Raw genomic sequence first — 17,310 nt, forward strand, 5'->3', positions numbered from 1 at the left:
GTCTGTTTCACAATGAGACTGGGTGGAAGTCCTCATGCCCCAGCTCCCAAACTTCTCCAGTGTGCTGCTCTTATCTTCAGCTGAGCATCACTTCTGATGCTACACCCAGAGTTGACCATTTCTGGCGGCTTTTGTGCTTAGTTGGGGCTTTTGGTAAAACTGACTAATTGGAGGTGACACCGAGCACTCCGTGTTGGCAATTTTGGGAGCCTTCATTGCTTTGGGTCAGTTTCTATGCTACTGAAGTACTAACGCCTTAGGCTACTCCAGTATTACTGAAGTACTTGGGGTCATTTGTAAAGAAACAAGAATTACTTGGTTTGTCGTTCTGGAGGTTCAAGAGGATGATATTGGCGTCTGCCTTGCTCTCATTGGCCTCACGGCCGCTGCTATTGCTCTGGGGAAAAGACAAGCGAGAACGGTGAGCAGTGCACCTGGAAGAGATTAGGGGCAGTACAAGACTCACATAGAACACCTTTCCTTTGGGGGTATCCTGAGAGAGTGTGAACACATTCTCGCAAGAAAAATACGACTCTTTCACAAAGACCTAATCGTCATACACTAAGACCCACCCATTTATTTTTTAATTGTTTAAATTTTAAATATTTATTTATTTATTTTTACACCCTCACCACAGTTTTCCCTCCCTCTTCTCCTCCCAGTCCCTCCCCCAAACCTCCCTTTTCCCCCTTCTCTTCCTCCTCCACTCTTCCTCCATTTCTCTTCAGAAGAGGGCAGGCCTCTCATGGATAGCAACCACATGGCCTGTCAAGTCGCAGTAAGACTAGGCACCTCTTCTCCTATTAAGGCTAGATGAGGCAACACAGTAGGAGGAAAGGGAAGACCCACTTCTTTCTTTCTTTTTAATTTTTATTTATTTTTGTTTTATAGGCATTGTTGTTTGCATGTATATCTGTGTGGAGATATTGGATCCCCTGGAACTGGAGTTACAGACAGTTGTGAACTGCCATGTGGGTGCTGGGAATTGAACCGGGGTCCTCTGGAAGAGCAGCCAGTGAGTGCTTTTAACCGCTGAGCCATCTCTCCAGCTCCCAGAAGACCCACTTCTTAAAGATTCCCTCTCTCTCAACACTGCTGGCCTATGACCAGTGCTCATTGGACTTTTGGGGGGTCAAATTATACCCAAACCATGTTATTGTCCATGCTGGAGGTTTCCTTTGACCCTTACGCAGCTTCCCAAACATTTTAAGTTTGAAATACTAAAGAAGAGCACAACGAGTTTCCATTTATCTGCTGCCTTTTCCATCTATGTAACATATTTTTGTTTGCTAAACCACTTGGAAATAAGGGGCGGGTGTCACGGTGCTTCACCTCTGTGAGAACGTGCATCTTCCAAGAAGGACGTTCATGTCCAAGAAGGACATGAGCACCACGCCATCATCACATGTTGGAAACACAAGACTGGCTAATATCAAGGAATATAGTGCACATTCAAGTTTCCCATGGTGTTAAATGTCCTTGCTAGCTACTACATAGGCAATGTAATTAAACCTCTATGGCCACTTTCCTTCATAAATTTTAAATGTTCCAAGATTCAACTTTACCAATTTTTCTATTTCAAGTCTAAGTCAAACACTATGTTATCTAAGGATATTTTCTTTCTTTCTTTCTTTTTCTTCTTTTGTTTTTTTGGTTTTTTTTCTTCCGAGACAGGGTTTCTCTGTGTACCCTAGGCTGTCTAGACTCACCTTGTAGACCAGGCTGGCCTTGAACTCACAGCAATCTGCCTGTCTCTGCCTCCCGAGTGCTGGGATTAAAGGTGTGCACCGTCACGCCCAGCTCTAAGTATATTTTCAATGATATAACATAGGATGTTAATACTTTTGAAACTTTGGTCTGTATTGGTTCCCTATCTGAGGCAAGTAGACATTTGTTTGTTTTCCCCCCAATTTAAAATTGGTTAAATATAATTAACCTAGAAAGATCTATTCTTTAGCTGCTTTGTTTTGTTTTGTTGTTAAAATATCAACATTTTGACGTGTATATTTTAGTAGTGTTAATTGATTTCACGTTGTTGAATAGCCAATCTCCAGAATGCTCTACATCTTGCAAAACTTAAACTCTGCACCCATTAAGTGAGAGTTCCCATGTCTTCCTCCTCTCAGCATCTGGTAACCAACATTCCCTTGCCTATTTCTAAGAATGTTCTATCTCAGGTGCCTCATATGAAGAGAATCATACAACATTTGTCTTTTTGTGAAGGGATTATTTTTCTAGGCATAATGTCCTCAAGGTTTATTATCTTAAAGCATATGTCAAAATTTTGTTCTTTGAAGAGGTCTAGCAATATTCCATTCCATGCATATGTTAATTTTATTTATCCATGCATCTGTCGGTTATCACCTGTTTGCTTCTACCATCTGGCAACTGTAAACAACGCTGCCATGAACATGAGTATTGTTTCCCTTTTAAAACTCATGCTTCAAATAAGAACTACCCATCCAATTTCAGATAAGAATTACTCATCCAATATTCAAATAAGAATTACACATCCAATATTCAAATAAGAATTACACATCCAATATTCAAATAAGAATTACACATCCAATATTCAAATTCAAATGTGTATTCAAATTACACATCCAATATAAGCACCATTCCTGCTAAAAATCAGTTGGTGATGAATTTTGTGGGTTACTAGAGACTCAGCCACTATTCACAGTACAATGCTACAGCTTATGCGCAGTTGAGTTTGAGGAACAAACAACATGCAATACATTAACTGAGGGCAGGCGTTGCTGAGCACAACTGCTACCTCCTATAACTAACGCAACCTCCCCTTGTGTTTCCATCCTTTCTGCATCTTTGCATTCCTGCTTCATTCTGCCTCAGGAAAGAGGGTGGGTGGGACAACAAAGTATAGCTGCAGGTCCAACTTCTCCCATTCCTCCTCCTATGGGAGCTCTTCTGGGCACTATTCCTGGGGGGAAAACAAACAAATGTCTACTTGCCTCAGATAGGGAACCAATACAGACCAAAATAAGTCTAATTGGTAGCCAATGAGCTTTATTTAGGAGAGGAGTTACTCACAGGAGCAGGAATGACTCAAAGACAGATGCACCACCAAAGCCCACTCCAGCATGGGTGACAACTCACAGAAGCGAGAAAGTTGGAGCCTCCGAACAACCTTCAGTCTTCTGAGCAGGCTGGAGAGTAATTTTTTTCCAGGCAGCTTGGTGGGTTCCTGTGTCTGCCAGGTCACTCGGCTGGTCTGAGTGTCTTCTAGGAAACTTGGCCAATGTGAAAGTGTATCTCAGCTATCAGGGACACAGAGGTGGTGCCCAAAATCAATTATGAATAGGGGTCTATCAATGACTTTTTAGATTGCCAATTTCTAACCAACTGTCTGATACCACTGCCATTAATACAAGGCAGTTTATGTGGATTGTAGATCAGGGGTCCCTGTTTGTTTTGTGTATATTAATTTCTATGATTATTCTCTTCAGGGTTTCTCTGTGTAGAGCTCTGGCTTTCCCAGAACTCACTTTGTAGACCAGGCTGGCCTCGAACTCACAGAGATCCACCTCCTTCTGCCTGCAAAGCACTGGGATTAAAGGTGTGCGCTACCATGTCTATAGAGTGCCTTTCTCAAAAGCCAACTACAACAAAGAAAGGTTGATACTTGAAATGGTGAATGTCAAGCCAAAGCTGAAATGGAAATCACAGGATGTTGGAGATGACAGGAATATGGGGGATTTATGGAGGAATGTGCACACAAAAACTGTGGCTAGCCTAAGAAGGAGATCAGAGGTATCATATTGGAAATAGCAAGTCCATAGAAGCAGAAATGCTCCAGTCTATCAGGGTCCAGAAGATGCCGCTATGTGCCTGGATCCTGAACATGAAACTATAGGGTTTAACATTGCTCTGCTGGTACTCTTTTCTTACTTTTTTCCTTTTTGGCCTTGCTTTTATTCATTTGCTTTCTTGCTCTTCCTCTTTGAAATGAAAATGGTTACTCTGTGCCATTTTATTTTGGAAATAATAACTATTCTTTGTCATTTTCCAGGTGCTCATAGTTAAGAGGTTTTTTTTTTCACCTCAGAAGGCACTGGACTTGGACTTTTGAGCAGTATGGGAACTATTAGGAGTATGGAGAACTCTTGTTTTTTTCTTTTTGGTTTTTGAGTCACGGTTTCTCTACGTAGCCTTGGCTGTTCTGGATTCACTCTAGACCAGGTTGACCTCAAACTCACAGAGATCTGCCGGCCTCTGCCTCTCCAAGTGCAGGGATTACAGGTGTGCACCACCATGCTGGTAATGGAAGATTCTTAAAGTTGGATCTTGCATTAAGAAATGGCTATGATCAAAGCAATAGGCTGGTGGATCAATGGAATCGATTTGAAGACCCAGAGATGAATCCACACACATTTGCTCACTTGATTTTTGACAAAGAAGCCAAATCTAATCAATGGAAAAATGATAGCATCTTCAACAAATGGTGCTGGTCTAACTGGATGTCTACATGTAGAAAAATGCAATTAGACCCTTATTTGTCACCATGCACAAAATTCAAGTCCAAGTGGATTAAAGACCTCAACTTAAAACCAGAGACATTAATTCAGTTAGAGGAAAAAGTGGGGAAGAGCCTGGGACACATAGGCACAGGAAACAACTTCCTGAACAGTACACCAACAGCCCAGGCCTTAATGTCAACAATTAATAAATGGGACCTCATGAGGCTGAGAAGCTTCTATAAGGCAGGAGACACTGTCAAGAGAACAAAATGACAGCCTACAGACTGGAAAAAGATCTTCTCCAACCCTTCATCTGACAAAGGTTTAATATCCAAAATATATAAAGAACTCAAGAAATTAAACACCACAAAACCAAACAACCCCATTGCGAAATGGGGCTTGGAACTTAACAGAGAATTCTCAACAGAGGAATATCAAATGGCCGAGAAACACTTAAAGAAATGCTCATCCTCGTTAGTCATCAGAGAAATGCAAATCAAAATGACACTGAGATTCCACCTTACACCCATCAGAATGGCTAAGATCAAAAACTTCTATGCCACCACATGTTGGTGAGGATGTGGAGAGAGAGGAACACTCCTTCATTGCTGGTGGGAATGCAAACTAGTACAACCACTTTGGAAAGCTATCTGGCGTTTTCTCAGAAAAATGGGAATAGGGCTTCCTCAAGACCCAGCTATCCCACTCCTTGGAATATACCCAGAAAATGCCCTAACACACAACAGGGACATATGCTCAACCATGTTCATAGCTGCTTTATACATAATAGCCAGAACATGGAAGCAGCCTAAGTGTCCCTCAGTAGAAGAATGGACCAAGAAACCGTGATACATTTACACTATGGAGTACTACTCAGCTATTAAAAACAAGGAATTCCCGAAATGTGCAGACAAATGGATTGATCTAGAAATTATCATAATGAGTGAGTTCACCCAGAAGCAAAAAGAGACAAACGGTATATACTCACTTATATCAAAACACTAGTCCAAGGGATACGTCCCATGAAAAACTTTACTTACCAAGAAAGTGGGTCAGAGGAGAGGACATCCTATTGAGACTTTAGGCGAGAGTAGCATGGAAGAATGGGGAAATAGTAGGACCCACAGGGTCCTGGAAACCTACAAGAAGAACTTTATGACAGGCAGATCTGGGTCCTGGGGTCCTCCTCAAACTAAGGCACCAGCCAAGGAGAATATAGGCAGTAAACTTCGAACCCCTACCAAGACCTAGCCAACGAACATGATATTCTCCGCCATTGAGGGGAGAGTGAGATCTGACTCTCACACGAACTCTGGTGCCCCTTTTCTGACCACGTCCCCTGGATGGGGAGGCCTGGTGGTACTCAGAGGAAGGATAGCAAGTTACCAAGAAGAGACTCGATATTCTAAGAGCATATATAGAGGGAGGAGGTCTCCCTCAATCACAGACATAGGGGAGGGGAGAAGGGGGGAAGTGGGAGGGAGGGAAGAATGGGAGGAAACAGGGGAAGGGCTAACAATCAAGATGTAATATAAACAAATTATTTAAAAAAGAATCTATCAGTCAATTAACTTTTGCAATCAATATTATTAATAATTAAAAATGGATTCAATAAAAATATAAAATAGATAAACTATTCAGACATATCCCCAACTTTGCCATGAAGCCATAACGCCTCTTTTCTCAATATATTTTCTTTTCTTTCTTCTTATTTATTTATTTATTTATTTGTTTTAGTTTTTTAAGACTGTGTTATGATGGGCAGATCTGGGCCCAGGGGTCCTGCTCAAATTATGGCACCAGCCAAGGACAATATGTGCAGTAAACTTTGAACCCCTACCTAGATCCAGCCAATAGACAGGACATTCTCTACAGTTGACTGGAGAGTGGGGTCTGACTTTCACACAAACTCTGGTGCCCTATGTTTGACCACATCCCCTTGATGGGGAGGCCTGGGGGCACTCAGAGTAAGGATAGCAGGCTAACAAGAAGAGATTTGATACCCTATGAACATATACAGGGAGAGGAGGTCCCCTCAGTCACAATCATAGGGGAGGGGAGTAAGGGGAAAATGAGAGGGAGGGAGGAATGGGAGACACAAAGGATAGGATAACAATTGAGATGTAATATGAATAAATTAATAAAATATATTAAAAAAAAAAGAAATGGCCATGATGGCTAAGTGGTTAAGAGCATCGACTACTCTTCCAGGACAATTCCCATCACCAACATGGCAGCTCACAATGGTCTGTAACGCCTGTTTCAGGGGATCCTACAACCTCACATAGACATGTATGCAGTCAAACACCAATGTACATAAAATAAAAGCAAACAAGTTGAAGAAGAAGAAGAAGAAGAAGAAGAAGAAGAAGAAGAAGAAGAAGAAGAAGAAGAAGAAGAAGAAGAAGAAGAAGAAGAAGAAGAAGAAGAAGAAGAAGAAGAAGATGGCCATGAGCCTTTGGGACCAAAGGTAGATCGCTATGGTTTAAATTAATATCCTCCATGGGCTCACGCTATCAATACTTACCACCTAGTGGTGGTGCTATTTCGGGAGGCTATGGAACCTTAGGAGGTGGGACCTATCTTGCAGAATGAAGTCTTATGGGAAGCCTTTGAAGTTTATAGCTCAGCCCCTGGTTCTGTCGTCATCGATTGCTTCATGGCCTCCATTGTCCCATGCTTCTACCACTTGTAGTGAACACATACCATGCCCTCTGTGCTACGACAGACCGAAACCTTTGAAAACTATGAGCCCACATAAATCTTTGTTTTTATCAGATACTGTGAACAGAGTGATGCAGAAGTAGCTACTACAGACCTGTAGGCAGAAGCCAGGCCTCTCAGAAGTACCTTCTAGGGGTGCGAGCATGGTAGGCACTCTTAGGCAGGTATATAAGGCCAGGTGAGCAATAGCTGTGTCCCTTCTGGTGTGTTATTAGGATTTGACTTTGTTCAGATATCAGATGGCTCTTCCTTGATCTTGGGAAAGGTAGCTTAGTGGCAAGAAAAAAATTATCAAAGTTTGCCTAAGCCAGTTATGGCAATTCATTCATATACTTCTATTTTCTAGTGATTGGTCTGGGATGGTCATATAGCCAGGAGGATTCTGATAAAGATATCTGGAAATATAATCTTTACAGTAAAAAGAGAGATGGAGGAAACAAAGGGTTTCTGGGTATTAACTTTAATTTGGGGCTTGGGACATGAGAAGACATGATGTTTGATGCCATGGAAGCTACTTGCGACATCACTGAGGTATGATGGGGAAAATGTGTCCTTGAGTTTATCCATGATATCATTGCGTTTCTCCATGAAATGTGTACTCCATCTGATCTGTGGTGGCTCGCGTCTACCACTCTGTCACTTAGGAGACAGAGGTAGGAGAAGCAATAATTCAGGCCCATCCTAGGTTGTGTAGTAAGTTCCAGGCCAGCATGGGGTGCAGTGTAAACTCTTATTTTAAAAAGCCATCAGGGCTGGAGGGATGGCTCAGTGGTCAAGAACTCATTTTGTTCTTGCAGAGGCCTCAGTTCACATGGAGGCTGACAACTGCCTGTAACTCTTGTTCTAAGAAATCTGATGCTTTCTTGTGCACTGCATATATGTGGTACACAGACATCATGCAGGCCAAAACATTCATTCGCATAAAATAAAAATAAATACATCAGGGGGATCAAAGACATGCCCAATGTAATATAGGCTGTTGTCATTGCTCTTGGTTGCTCCCCAGAACTTGAAGTTTAGACCGTCTTGCTAAAGACACAACAGATTTCAGACATAGGACTTGGAGGAATAAATCTAGAACTAATCTGCAACTCTTCCCCCTTGAATTTTCATAGTACTCAATGGTGTTATGCAAAGTGTCAATGAAGAATAGCAACCAGTCTTACCGAGCTGTAAAGCCTACAATGACCAGCATAGCAAGATGTCAAGGCACAGTGGCACTTGTGTCTTAGAAGTAACCAATGACCATCTAATTGGATTTAAGACCTGATCAATAGATAGGAATTCATGCTTGGTACTATAAACCTAGCTAACTACCTGTAGGTGGTGACATCATAGCTCCAAGGAGAACTTATTAGTATCTCCTTTTCTAAATTTAAAAATACTTAACTTTATAGTTACAGATAAGTATAATTTTCACCTTTCATCAGAAAAGCTTCTTTTTTGCTGCAGATGTGGACCATCACATAAATTTTTAGCTGGGTAAAATGCAGAAAACAACTGACAGTGGAGTGTCCAATGCTACATCCTCAACATAGTCCCCATTTCTCAGGATCAGGAAACATTTTGGAAGTAGGGGCAGGAATTGTTAAGAGCCAGAGGATCAGGACATCTGTTGAAAGATGGCGTCTTCTAATGGCAGGGAAGCTGCACCCATGAAACCATATGGGCTCCTGAACCAAACCAGGACAATGACAACCCCAGTGGCTGTGCCAATGTGAGTGGGGGAAGTCTTAGTTACTTCTCTATTGCTGTGATCACACTGTGGCCAAGGCAAGTTATGGGGAAAAATCAGTTTATTGGGGCCTTACAGTTTCATACTGTCATGGAGGAGGGCATGGCAGCAGGCAGGCCTGGCACTGGAGCTGGAGCTGAAAGCACAAGGCAGAGAAGAAGAAAGAAGCTAACTGGGAATGGCATGAGTTTTTGAATCTTCAAAACCCTTCCCCCATTATATACCTCCTCCATCAAGGCCACACCTCCTAATCCTTCTCAATCGATTACACCAACTGGGACCAAGCATTCAAATATATGAGCCTATGGGTGTCATTCTTATTCAAACCACCACAGCTCCACCCCTAGATGAAGAGCTAAAAACACCTAATGGCTACTGAAAGAGAATAGTCTTCCCTAGGGACAGGATCTTTGATAGCTATCCAATCCCAAGCCATCAGTACATATACATATAAACATCTATAAATGGATTCAGCAGGCTATACTTATATGTACGCGCGCACGTGTGTGTGTGTGTGTACATATACATTCATAACATAATAATTAAAGAAGAAGTCATAAATTTGAGGTGGAGGAGACAAGAGGAGGTTGGCATGGGCAACGGGAAGAGTGGAAATGATATAAATATAGTTCATATGCATGAAATTACAAAAAAAAGTAAAATAAAGCCAACAGTAGCAAGTGTAAGACTCCTTGCTTCTTTTCCTTTGCTGAGGTTCTTGTTGCTTAAGCCATGGAAGCCAAAAGCCATCATTACTATGAGAGCTCCAGGTAAAGAACTAGCTTTGAGGGACTATCAAAGGCCTCATGTTAGGATCAGTGCTCCAAAGACTACAGAGATGGCTCAGCAGAACTGGAATTCCTGAAGAAGGCCCCAGACACCATGTACTATGATGGAGGGACACGTAGAGGCTACTTTAGTCAAGTACACAGAACCATGGTGTTCATGGGAGGCAATCCCTGCAGTTCTCTCTGTGGGAGACACAGATTTAAAGTCAACATAGTATTTCTTTTTGGACCTAAATGAGTTTGTATTTACATAGGATGCATAATTTTCTAAGCCATTGTAATTGTCATTATTTTCCCCAAACTATCTCTGAAATATATACATATTTCAAAAAATAAGGGCTAACCGGGCACAGTGGTGCACACCTGTAATCCCAACAGACCCTGTGAGTTCAAGGCCAGCCTGGTCTACAAAGCCATTCCAGAACAGCCAAGGCTACACAGAGAAACTGTCTCAAAAAAAGAAAACAAAGCAAATGAAAGGGGGTGGGGAGGTTAAAACGTTCAATATTACACAGGTAATCTTTCCAAAGCTGCGAAATCAAGAATCTGTGTTGCTTATGTGTGCATACATGTCTTGACTGCTACAGCACAAATGTTACGTGATGTACCACCATCAACCCTTGGTCCTTTTTAAATACACCTCTCTCATTTTAGGGCTGGAGAAATTCTCAGTGTTTAAGAGCACTTGCTGCTCACACTGAGGACTCAGGTTCAGTTCCTAACATCTGTAGGGCGCCTCTCAACCATCCATAACTGTAGCTTCAGGGGCTGTGATGACCTCTTCTGGCCTCTGAGAGTACTGCACCGTGAGTGAACATAACGCGCATGCAGACCAACAATCACAGACATAAAATCGGAAATCTCAAAGGACAAGGCCCACACGCATGGTTGTTGTTGTTGTTGTTGCTTGTTGCTACTAAGTCTGCTGACAGTAGGCAGGTTTTCTCATGTTGTCAGTATTCAGGGTGTCTTCCAGTTTAACATCGACTCTCCATCTCTGTGTTGCTCACCTTCTTCTCTGAGGTCTCACGTTCTCGTTTTTCTTCTGTCTGTGTGTTTACCACTGAATCCATTTTCATCTTCAGATCTTGAACTGATTTTTTTATTTCTTCAAGCTGATTTTTTGTATATTCCTGAGTTTCTTCCATTGTCACTTTATAGGTCGTCAGAGCTTGAACCGTTTTATTTATTTCTTTCATCTGGTTGTTTCCTGAATTTTTTCCAGTTCCACTCTATGTGCTTCTTTTATGTCTCTCACCTGTTTGGCTGCATCTTCCTGCATTTGATTACGAATTTTATTTGTTTCCTCCATTATCATCCTCATTACCAAGGATTTGAGGTCATTTTCTTGTGTTTCCATTGTATTTGAGTTCTCTGGGTTGTTTTCTTTGGGATAGCTGGAAACTGGAGATGCCATGTTGTTTTGGGGTTTTTTGCGTATGCTTTTACGCTGTCCTTTAGACATCTTGCTGTCTCTGTATTTGTTGGGTAGCTTCCAGAGTTGGATGGAGGGAGTCTGATGATAGATTCACTTGTTTTCTCATGATTTCCGTAGGGTGGAAGCTCTGATGCTTCACTGGTGTGGATGGCAGAAGGTTAGCCCTGTCGTTTTGGGCTCTCACAGCCAGTGATCCTCAGCTCCCCTGTGCTGTGGGTCCTGCAATCATTCTGGGTCTCTGAATGAGCCAGGCCAAGGTGTCACAGCCTTCCGGGTCCCCTGCCAAGTCCAGCCAGGGATACTGGGCCTGAACCAGGCATCGAGCTCAGCTAGATTCTCAGAGCCTGAACCGTCTGCCACAGCAGGAGAACTGCGGCTGTGCTGAGCTCGCGCCTCCATTGGAACTGAGCACTCTGCCTAGCCTACGTCACAGCAGGGGAGCTGTGGCTGTGCTGAGGTAGTGCCTCAGGCAGAATTGCTTGCTGAGCTGAGCCAGTGTCTCCACAGCACAGCGCACTGAGTGAACCTGGGACTTTGGGGCTGAACTGTCCACCGAGTCCAGTTTGGGTTTCAAGCACCACTCAACCCAAATCCTGTCCAGAGTCCCCTCTCCCACAGCAACTCCCACTGTCCACCACACCAATCACCTCCACCGGAAGGCTCTGAGCTGCAAACCTCAGCCGCCGCCGTCGCCGCTGCTGCTGCTGCTGCTGCTGCTGCTGCCTCTGCCTCTGCTGCTCCGATCCGAGAAAAATCCATGCTTCTCCAGTGTGCAGGGGCATGCAGGTCCTCCGCACCCTGGTCCCTCCAAACGGTGGAGCACTCCTGCTGCTGTGGTGTGGGGACTTTGGTGTTCCTGGCTCAGAAATCTGTGCAATTCCCTGAATTGTTCACTGGAGCTTCCAAACACGGTCCACACTGCTCGCCGCCATCTTGGATCCCCCCTCAACATAGTATTTCAATCCTGGTAGTCTCTTGCGTTGGAGGAAAGAGTTTTCTTTTGCTTTTTATCACAAAGAAATTTGTTTCAAAACAATTCTTTAGCACGCATACAATTTTAACACTTATTGAAGATGAAAGCAAAGTTGCATAGTGATATTGATATTTTTATCTTATATTTAAAAACATTCTTTTTTTATCTGGAGTGGGAGCACATATGTGTCACAGTGTCCTTGTGGAGGTCAGAGCTCAGGTTGTAGGAGTCAGTTCTCTTTGAGGAAACGGGTTTTGGAGGCTTGCAGCGTGGGCCCCACCACCCCTCTGAGTAGAACCTTTGTTTTCTTACCTATAAGTCAAGAAGTGCCTACCTAATGCCATTGCATTTTGATAAAGGTTAAAATGCATCAAGCCATGTAAAACCCTAGGATAGTGGGATTTTAATAAATTACAATTATTACTAATCAATGCAGACCTGCAAAGACAGTAAAGTACATGGTTGATCAATGTTGGGTAAGAGCAGGCCGAATTGAGACTTTCTAGGGCAAATAGGTGCTGACCCACCCTGAGATCAGAGATGAGACCCTGTGGATGGGTTTCTGGAAACCATTTTCCCTCTTTCTTTCATAAAGGCTTGCTTAAACGAGGAGATGCTCCTTTGGGGTGGGGGCATTGATGACTGTCATGACTGGTAAGATGAGAGGAGATGGGCAGGGCTGAGGGAAGGGAGGTTGTTGGGCTCCAAAAGAGTCTCAGCCAGTAGGAGATGGAGAAGACTCCTTGTCCACTGTCTCCCTGACATCTTGGGTTGTTGAATCAGGCAGGTGAGGAAACAGGTCATAACCAGAAGGAGAGGCTTGCTGCCCAGGGATGTGAGGCAGGAGACGACTAAATTGTACTCCCTGAAGATTCTGAGGAGCCACCCTCTCTCTCCCCGATCATTGTCCTATACTCCCACTCGGAGACATTCTTAAGCCTGTTACAATTCACAGAAAGAAGAAGAGGAGGAGCGGCTGGCGTTTGTAGTAACAGGATGAGAAAGTATGAGACTTCCTGTTATGTACGTGTGACAGCTGGTGATAAGTGGAAGGGCCTGTGCAGGAAATCCGCTCAGCTTCTGCAGTGTGACCTGCCCCAAAACTTGGCAGCTCCTTTAGTCTGGACGTTGATGGCGGCACAAAGAAGTGCCTGTGCCATGAGCGATGTGGTGGAGAGAAGCTTGGAAGGACCCTTAGCACCCACTACAGACACATCCTCCCAGAAAAGAGAAGACTTGGTGGAAATATTAAGTGGGGAGAAGGTAAAGTTTGATGACGCTAGACTCTCCTTAATTCTTCAGAATGGCCTGGAGACCCTCCGAGAGGAAAACGCTTTGACAGACGTCATCTTGTGTGTGGACGTTCAGGAGTTCTCTTGCCATCGTGTGGTGCTTGCTGCGGCCAGCAACTATTTCAGGTCAGCCTGCCTTGAATCAGAGTCAAACTGCATGCACATTGCAAAGACAGTGTCTGTATATGTCAGAGCTCAATCTAGTTTGTTTTGCAGTTACATTTATGGTTATATACATTCTTATATATAATATATATATGTATATATAGTATATATATGTTATATATTATATTATGTTTATATGTCACATATAACTATGTACTTAAAATATAAGAAAAGAAACTGTCAAACCTTAGATTTTTGATTTAGGCAAAGAAAAACTGGGATCATTTAGAAGCTATGCTTATTCATTGCAATAAATTTTACATGTATAACTATGTCCTGGATTTTAAGGATGTGAAATTACTTAAGTCAGGGGGATTTTTTCCCCCTTGCTTTCCTTAGTTTAGCTAATGTGTTAGAAAAATGATGTTGTTTTTGTTCATCAGTAGAAGTAGAGAAAAAGAATGTAGCTTTGCTCTTGGAGTTACCAGATGACTAGCGGAAAATTAGGGGGTTTCTCTTTCACAAGGAGAACAAACAATACAAGAAGGCTCTGTATGTGAAAGGCTCCTGGGGTGTCATAGTGGAATGACCTGGGATCAGACACCTGCTTCCATTTCACTTGGGCCCTTCCTGGCCATGAGATTTTAGGCAAGTTTCCTGGTACTCTGAGTTTCTGTTTCTCTCATCACCATTGTAATGATCCTCTTAATGAAAAGGTCGTGCATGGGGCCTGGCAGACACATTTGCTCAAAGCATCTTTATTGAAATCTCCTATGAATACAGCTGGACCAGCATTGTCCGTATCAGTGTGGACCTGCCAAGAAATCAGTGTATAAGGACAGTGTAGCTGAGGAAGATATTTTGGAAGCTAGAAAAAAAAATTACTGTCACTGTATTTTTAATGAGATTTTCCTACCTCTCAGTTATGGTTGAGGATTTAAAGAAAGCATCATAAGAAAAATGTGTGGGTGTGTGTGTGCACGTGTGTGTGTGTGTGTGTGAGTGAGTGCGTGTGTGTGTGTGCGTGTGAAATTATATTTTATTTGGAGTGGCTAGGAGAAAATTTTTCTTTGGGATTCAAAGACCAGGATCAGCAGGTTGTTTTGGGTAAAAATCTCCCATATGTTGACAAGGCCAGGGGCTACATGAGTGTGAAGGAAGTCACGCCTGCTCTATACCACAAACAACGGTCGCTAGTTTCGCTCTGCCCTGGCAATGATGAAGGCGACAGACACCCCCTTTTTCAGATGAGGAAATGAAAGCTGCACATTACATACCTGGCCTTTGCTGGAGCACGGATTCCACACATTCCAAAAGCCCTTGTTTTAACTGCCGTACAAGCTGTCACTACGTTTGGAGCCTCACTCTATCGGCAGCGTTATCTAGGTAAAATGTAAGCATGGTCATAAAACTGCGTCGATACAAACAAACTGCTAATCCTGCCACTCTCCTAGCCACTAGCTTTCCCATTCAAGAGTGAATGGAAGCCAGCTTGCCCAAGTGCCCTGGGCACTTGTCTTCAGTTTATGTCTTGAGTGAGGCATCGGAGAGCTGCTATCACTAGGTAGTAGTTTTATAAGTGTGCTTGCCTGCTTATCAGACAGGCCATTTCTTTGTTCCTTTGGTCTCTCCTCATAAACAGAAGGCACCTTAGCTCAGATCTTCTTTCCTTGCTGAGGTAGAAATCACTGCTCATCCCCAGGGCAGGTGGTGGCAGTGAGAAGCTGGTGAATACATGGGTGCGAGTGTCTGCCTGTGATGTAGACTTTCTTGACAGATTGCCTGGTCTTATACTTCCTTTAAATTTACATCTAGGTATTTCCAACATAGTTTCCCTCCTATAATGGATACAGTTCTGGAGATAGGACTCCATTTCTGTCTGTTGAGCAAATTCGTGTGGGATAGGCCCTGCGCCATAGGCACCTAGCCCATTAAAAATTTTGCGGACCTCAATATTGTGCTCATCTTCATCCTACAAATGAGATGCTGAAGTCTAGGATGCCAGTTAACTTATATTTTTAAAAAAAGCTAACTTGTGTCCTAAGGCCAATGACCAACACTAGGTCTGACAGTGACTCACTGCCTCTTTGCTTCGTCTCTTATGTTTTGGAAGGTATGGGACAGCTGCCATCATATCACCCCGTGGTAGATTGAAATCAGCAACCTCTGTCAGTGGCGCAGGGCAGACATGATTTCCCTCAGACTCAGCCCCTTACCTTGTCAGTGTAGGGGAGCTGTTGAACCCACAACAACCTGCTGGTCCTGCTCATCACACAGCATAGAAAAGCACTTGCAAGAATTATTTATACACTAGAAGACTGATAGGAATTAGGAATGTGTCAGCCAAACAGGGACAATATTAGTCACACAGACAGTGAATTTCCCTTTGTGGGTCTATTTTAAAGTCTTGGGAGGAATGAGGAAGTTGGAGAAAAATACGTTGGTTGTGTGTGTGTGTGTGTGTGTGTGTGTGTGTGTGTGTGTGTGAAGTCTTAGAAAGGAACACAGGGTAGTCAGCCTTAAAAGTTAGCTTCTTGGCTTAGTAAACCCAGGAGTAACTGCCTTCTCTCAGACCCAGTACCCATAGCTGCAGCCAAAGGTTTGCAGGTATACATTTACAAGTAATTTGTCATGGAGTGCGGATCGTAAAACAGTTCATTTATTAATCTGTGCCTAAAAACACGTTGTGTGTGGCAGTATGTCAGATCTCTTAGTTTTTGTGATCAGAAATTCCCTCTGGCTTATTTGTGAAGAGACACTTATGTGCACAGGAGATGGATTCACAAAGTCTCCTCCCCGAGATGTGTAAAGAAGAGAAGAACCAAGAAAAGATACAGGGACAAGGAGGTCAAGCAGTGGTCCAGATTGCAGCCGCTCAGCCTGTGTCAGGAGGAGCCCAGCTGAAGGCAAAGCAATAGAGCAGAGGTTCTTAACCCGTGGGCTGCGACCCCCTTGGCAAACCTCTGTCTCCCAAAATACTATGTAACAATTCATAACAGTAGCAAAAGTACAGTCCTGAAGTAGCAATGAAAATAGTTTTGTGGTTGGGGTGCGGGGGTCGCCACAGCATGAGGAACTGTAGGAAAGGGTCGCAGCATTAGGAAGACTGAGAACCACTGCCCTCGAGTTTTCTGCTCAGTCACTCACTGTTCCATGGCCATTTCTCGGGACTGGAAGCCGCAGTTGCCTTGGTTCTTCTACACAAGCAGTCTCTCATGTGTGCTTGTCTCTCTGACTCGCACACACACACACACACACACACACACACACACACACACGCATGCACACACAGTTCACTCACTGGCTGAGGTCTGTCTAGTGATGCCTGGCCAGAGAGAGCATAAGACCTCTGAACCTACTGGAGTGAAAGTGGCTTCAGTCACTATGTCCCACTCAAAGGGTGGGAGGATTTGCTGTACTGAGGGAGGGCCCGGATGCTGAGGAATGACTTACATGGGCCAGGCCTGGATTAGATGAAGAATGGGGGTTATGGCATCCTGAAAGGTCCACAGACTTGGACGATGCCTTGTCTCACAGGCATTGGATGTGCATCTTAAGGTCCTAGCAGGCAAGGGACGATCATGGACACTCTCATTCTCCCTGGCCCTGTCTTCTGTGAATCTATGGCCCGTAGGCATCGTCCAGATAGATGAACTCAACATAGACTGAGCTGCCTATGGTGGTTTACACCTTTAATTCCAGCACTTGGGAGCCAGAGGTTGGCAAACTCTCTGTGAGTTCGAAGCCACCCTGGCCTACAGAGTGAGTTCCAGGCCA

General features: G+C 43.5%; 1 protein-coding gene across 2 annotated transcripts in view; it reads left to right on the forward strand.

Annotated features, from left to right (window-relative positions):
* The first annotated feature begins 13,192 nt into the window (after positions 1-13,192).
* Positions 13,193-17,310, forward strand: part of KLHL6 (kelch like family member 6) — a 41,748-nt gene continuing 37,630 nt past the window's right edge. Inside the window, exon 1 of one of the 2 annotated variants that reach the window (XM_084801637.1) lies at positions 13,193-13,554. In XM_084801637.1, coding sequence (XP_084657763.1) covers positions 13,268-13,554 — 287 coding nt within the window. In that variant the 5' untranslated portion in view covers positions 13,193-13,267. The remainder of the gene's footprint in view (positions 13,555-17,310) is intronic. The other variant, XM_084801636.1, reaches the window with a different exon arrangement.

This window comes from Acomys minous, assembly GCF_964271855.1.
Source record: "Acomys minous genome assembly, chromosome: 11".
Lineage (NCBI taxonomy): Eukaryota > Metazoa > Chordata > Mammalia > Rodentia > Muridae > Acomys > Acomys minous.